A 6000-nucleotide genomic window follows, 5' to 3' on the forward strand; every position below is an offset into this window, starting at 1 on the left:
GGCCAACTGTCTGGCTTGCTCCATTGCTCATACTTAGCTAATTTTATCCCACAATCCAAGCCCTGAGGGCTGTTACTGCTCTCAGTAGACTTGGACCTCATAGATCATTTAACAGGCAGAACAGTCACCCACACACATGCCTACAGGTCAATCTGATTCAGGCAATTTCTGTCAGGTTTCCTCTCAAAATAGTTCTATGTTATGTCAAGTTAACAATTAAAGTTGACTAGGACATGTGTTAATTAGAATATTAACCTTTACTTGTAATGTTAACAGATAATTGCACAGGATTATGTGAAAAATAGCTAAATTTATTTTATAAAGCATTTGTAATGAGTGACTTTTCTGTTTGAAAGATAAAATCTAGGTGTTCCTCAAGTGTGTCCAAGCTACAGCCTTTGACTTGCATACGCCTTGGGGTAGCTATAAATGCAACCCAATATAAACTGTAAACTTGCTTCAACTATTATAAGATTTGTGTATATGTGTGTGTGTCTCTCTGTGTGTAAATTTTTAAAACTTGATGGTATGTTGAGTGTGAACTTGGCAAATAGGTAAAAATGTCGTCTTGCAATCTGGAAAGTTTGGGCACTCTTAGTAGAATCTGTGTTTCCTTTCTAAATGTCCCCTAAATTATTTAACATGAATATATTAATTGATGAAAGAAATATTTCTCAATATGCATATATAGGCTAAAAAATATCCCAAGGGGACATTTGCAAGTAAAGATGAGTTGAGTCTATTTATCTAGTGTGAAATGTTTCCTGGCTCTTGTTGGGACTGTACTCACGAAGATAATCCATCAGCCTCTGGAACTGGAGAGCCGGTTTCTACCAATCCGATCCATGGGAATGCCAAACCGCTTTTTTGAATGATCAACTGCTTTCCTGTGACAAAACATTAAAGAACAATTTAAACCCATGTCCAAGTTATCAGCCATTGCTCTTGTTTTTGCTGTAATGCAGAACTTGGACTCTCTTCTGAAGTAGGAACAAAACATGATAGATATTATTTACCTGATGCCATTTTCTTCTCTGTCCAGGTGTCAAGAAAATTAAAATTGGAGAGGCTGATTCAAATCAGTTAGCTCCCATAAAAACCCAGGTCTTATCAGCATGTTAAACTGTCAATGATCTAGTTGATAAATCCTGCTTTCTATGTAGGCTTCATTCTCTTATTGCTCTTATGCCTCTAAATGGGTCAGATCAAGATCTATTTATATTTCAACAAAAATAACAGTTGGAGAAAGGAAAATGTATAGATGTTAAAACTTAAGTGGTGGAAGCCTGACTCTCATGCCTTCTCATAGAGATCAAGGACTAATGCTTTCTATGTCATCATCTATGTCTGCTTTGATACTTTCTGTATCAAGTATTGGTTGAAGAAATGAACTGTAATGATACAGTGACGTTAATCTAAGTTAGTTTTCTGTTGCTGTGATAAAACACCATGTCGAAGGCAACTCATTGAAGGAAGACTTTATTTGGGAGTAGGGTTCCAGAGGGGTAAGAGTTTATTTCCACAGAGCAGGGAAGTGTGGCACTGAGCAGGCATGTCAACTGGAGCAGCAAGCTGAGAGTCTACAAGCTAAACTTCAAGCAACAAGCAGTGAGAATGTGCTAGAAGTGGTGAGAGGTTTGAATCTCAAAGCCCATCCCCAGCAAAGCTATACTTCCTAAACCTACCCAAACAGTATCAACCACTGGGTGCCAAAACACAACCATTTGAGCCCATGGGACACACTATCCTTCAAGCTATTACTACTTCTGTGAAGTGAAATATATTCCTTTATATGACAACTCAGTGGTTTGAGGTTATGTAAACATTTGTAAACAATTGTTTGTCACAATGTCTTCAATGTCTTCTGTCTTAGTTAGGGTTTTATTCCTGTTAAGGGACACCATGACCACAGCAACTCTTCTAAAGGGAAGAATTTAATTGGGGCTGACTTACTGTTTCAGAGGTTTTAGTCCATTATCATCATGGCAGAAACCATGGCAGCATGCACTCAGACATGGTGCGGGAGAAGAAGCTGAGAGATTTACAACTTGATCCATGGGCAGGAGAAGGAGACTGTATGCTACAACTAAGTCTGGCTTGAGCATAAAGAGATCTCAAAGCCCACCCCCGCAGGAACACACTTCTTCCAACAAGGCCACACCCACTTCAGCAAGGCCACATCTCCTAATATTGCCATTTGCAACAGGCCAAGCATTCAAACACACGAATCTATGGGGGCATTCTTAGTCAAACTTTCCACAGCTGTTATTACATTACTTATATATTTACTGCATCTGTCTACATTCCTACTTCCTTCTAATTTTTAGAACATATATCCTATTAAGAGATGTCTTTTGTTTGAGTGTCTTGATTTTCTGATTACCAATTGGGCATATATATTTCAACTAATTAAATGATGTGAAACACATAGTTTGTAGAATTAGCTTAAAATCAATACCCAAGAGTTATAAGACATTAATATACTAATCATGTTTTAAAAGTTTGGTGTAATTTTAAACAATGTATGCTGGAATAAAAAGTTTTCCTCTATCTTTAACTTGTTTTTTATTTCACTATTCTGTGGGGTGGCTGTTGATACTGGGTCTCCTAAAAGTAGCTCTGGCTGTCCTGGAATTCATTATGTAGAGCAGGCTGACTTTGAGCTCACAGAGGCCATCTGTCAGCCTTTGCCGTATGAGAGATGGAATTAAAGGTGTGTACCACCATTAAGCCTGGCTATGTTCTGTATTTTAAATTAACTAATCTTACCAAGACTAACATAAATTGACTCTTAATTCAACATTTTTTTTGTAGTAATCAGAATAACGGATTCCCACCAGTGTCCACTTTACAATTCTCAGAATCATAATATGTACTTTTATATTGTCAAAATGGGTTTTCTGATAAGATTAAGGATTGGAAATTTATACTGGGTTAACTGAATGAACCCAATACCTTTACACAGTAGTTCTGAAAACTAGCTAATAGCTGTAGCTGAGAGCACCAGACATCAGACAATAAGAGCAGTCTGAGATGGACCACAATTACCAAGGACAACTTGATTACGGAGGAGTCAGGACTGAAGAAATGCCATGGCCCCCTTGAGATTTTAGCAAAGAAAATGGGACACCAGTCCTTCAAGCATGAAGAATTAAATTCTTCCAACAATTTAAAAGATAAGAAAATGCTTCCCCAGAGGCAGAAAAGATCACAGTCAGCTGATACCCTCACATCATCTGTGTCTATGTGGAAGACAAGGCAAGAGAGTGCAGGGACAGACAAAGGGGACTTTGTATAGCACCCATCGTCCAGAAATCAGCCATGCCTCCACCTAACAGAAGACAACCCTGTGAAAACTGTCCTGAGTTGATGTACAGTGCATGATGAACAAAATTATGAGATAGTTGACTGTAATTTATTATGGTATCACCAAGAATAGATACATTTCTGTGTATGATTTAGGGTTTATGTTTACATGCTATCAGGCTAATTTATTCATGGTATTAAATTGATGTTATCCCTCCTTCTTTAAATTGATTCCTTCACTAACTATCCATCATTAAATCTCCATGATGTGTGTAGGCAGAATACAATATTGGACAGAAGAGGATGCTCAGAGTGACAAAAAAGGAAGTAAAGCATCAAATCCTCCTAGGTTTAAAAAGGGGAAGAAAATGGTAGCTAAGATTTAAATGCCATGTTTACTGTTCCCAAAGCCACTTTAGGTTCATATGCTGTGAAAAAAATGCATATTAGGTTTTTCAAAAAGAGAATAAGCATATTATTCTTATAGAGTATATAAATTACAATGGAATATTTATTGGTTATTATACTTGTTTTCTAAAACTAAGGAAAAATAACTGTAAACAACAGTTTTCTTACTTTGCTGCTGTTGATGATTTGTTCCTTAAGCAAATAAGCAGAAGCTGCCCTTGTGGAGAAAACAAAATTATTAACTTCCCTTTGTCCAAAACACACCTTACTTGTTAGGTACTATGTGGTTATATTTTGGTTCCATCTCTCAATGTGATCAGTTGATATTGACAACAGAGCAGTGGTCACACACACACACAGACACACAGACACACAGACACACACACACAGAGAGAGAGAGAGAGAGAAAGAGAGAGAGAGAGAGAGAGTTGCACACATCTTTAGCTGGTGTTCTTTCTAGTCCAGTTGAATTATTTCCAGACTGTTTGAGCTACTTCAGAAGAACAGACTCAGTGGGCAGAGACAGGCAGCACGTAGCTTTGTTCTAGCATCTTAGTCACTTTGATTCATCTTATCAAATGTAGAATCCACTACAAAAGCTTACAGATATTTAGAAGTAATTAATTGAAGGCTTGCACATATAAATCTACTCAGCAGACTAACAAATCAGCACACATAAAAAAATTATATTTAAAAAGTCCATGAAAATCAAAATGGCTCAGGAAATCAAGGAGTTTCTCTTTAATTTTTAATAGTTCAGAAACAAACTGGCAAGCTAGTAGTTTTATTAACATTTTTGGTGATATCACATATTTACCTAACTCTAACAGATGCTCTGACAGTAGTACACAGTGTGGACAGAAGGAAAAGAGGACAGAATAAGATCACATAGGAGAGCTGTACTTCTGTCTAGTCCCTCTTGTGACAAAATGATAGTGGCATGGCTTAGATTAGATGCAGGTGAAAGAATCCTCCATTTTCATAGAAAAATATCCTGTTAGAAGTTTAAAGAGGCCAGGCAGTGGTGGCGCACGCCTTTAATCCCAGCACTTGGGAGGCAGAGGCAGGCGGATTTCTGAGTTCGAGGCCAGCCTGGTCTACAGAGTGAGTTCCAGGACAGCCAGGGCTATACAGAGAAACCCTGTCTCGAAAAACCAAAAAAAAAAAAAAAAAAAAAAAGAAGTTTAAAGAGATGGCTTATCTGCCACACTAATAAAAGCATGTATTTGGATTCTTTAGTTTCAACATGCATTTTATATTTTCAATAAAATATACTTTTCATGACAAATAGGATTTTCTTTGATGTTTATATCTATCCTTCTCTCTAAAGCTGGCTTACCATTGTAAAAAGGGCAGTAGAAAAAAATATAAGCATTTTATTAATTTTTGCCCCACATTAGACAGTGGGTACATCAATTATTACTGCCTGATTAAAGAAAATGGAAAACATCATCCAAACTTGCAGTACCAGCAAACAATACAGAATTTTACTTATAGACATCCCACTGTCCCCTCCCACATAACATGCTTCTAGTGGCCAAGTTCCAGGGGTCTTTTGTGGACTCAAGCTTAGTCCAGTCATGTTCTTGCCTCTCCTTTTCTCATGTGTATTGTTCAAAATGATACTTCAGGCCGTTTTAGAATTTTGCGTGCTGCAGACCCAAGGTACAAGCTAATACTGACTATGATTGATAGAGTTACCAGTGTGAATAATACTGTTTCTAAAAATAACTGCATTACTGATTATGCCCCTAGAACATACGGTGCATTAGAAGTTTGTTAAATGAGGAAGTCCTTTGTTCTCACTATAAAATCAGATATCATGTGAGACAATGGATAGGTCAATTAGCTTGACTGGGGCAATAATTTCACAATGTATGCATATGTCGAAAATCATTTTTATTTGTTTTCATATTCAACCCCCCTCTATGTGTGTGTGTTGTGCAGTGTTGTTGAGAGAACAATTCGTGGGGGATGGTCAGTTCTCTTAACCACTTGGGTCTTAGGAGTCCAACCAAAGATGTTAGGTAAGCACTTGTACTCCCTGGGCATTGTTATCAGACCAAGTCTGTTTCTCTGAGGAAACTTTATTTATTGTCAATCATACCTCACTGAATCTGAAAAAAAAGGCATCATATATAAATTCTCTATTTCAGCAAAGCTATGTATTTTGAAATGTGTTTGTGTTGATGTGTGCTGCTATAGCTCCTTCCCTTTCCTTCCCTTCCCTTCCCTCCCCTCCCCTCCCCTCCCTCCCCTCCCCTCCCCTCCCCTCCCCTCCCCTCC

The 6000-nt window shown here is 37.8% G+C and overlaps 1 protein-coding gene across 1 annotated transcript in view; it reads right to left on the reverse strand.

Moving 5' to 3' along the window:
- The window catches only part of Ostn (osteocrin), a 45727-nt gene that overhangs the window by 3644 nt on the left and 36083 nt on the right, over nt 1-6000 (reverse strand). Inside the window, exon 4 of the mRNA XM_028785583.1 lies at nt 791-887. Coding sequence (XP_028641416.1) covers nt 803-887 — 85 coding nt within the window. The 3' untranslated portion in view covers nt 791-802. The remainder of the gene's footprint in view (nt 1-790; nt 888-6000) is intronic.

The sequence above is a fragment of the Grammomys surdaster genome, unplaced genomic scaffold (assembly GCF_004785775.1).
Source record: "Grammomys surdaster isolate TR1022 unplaced genomic scaffold, NIH_TR_1.0 125277, whole genome shotgun sequence".
Classification (NCBI taxonomy): domain Eukaryota; kingdom Metazoa; phylum Chordata; class Mammalia; order Rodentia; family Muridae; genus Grammomys; species Grammomys surdaster.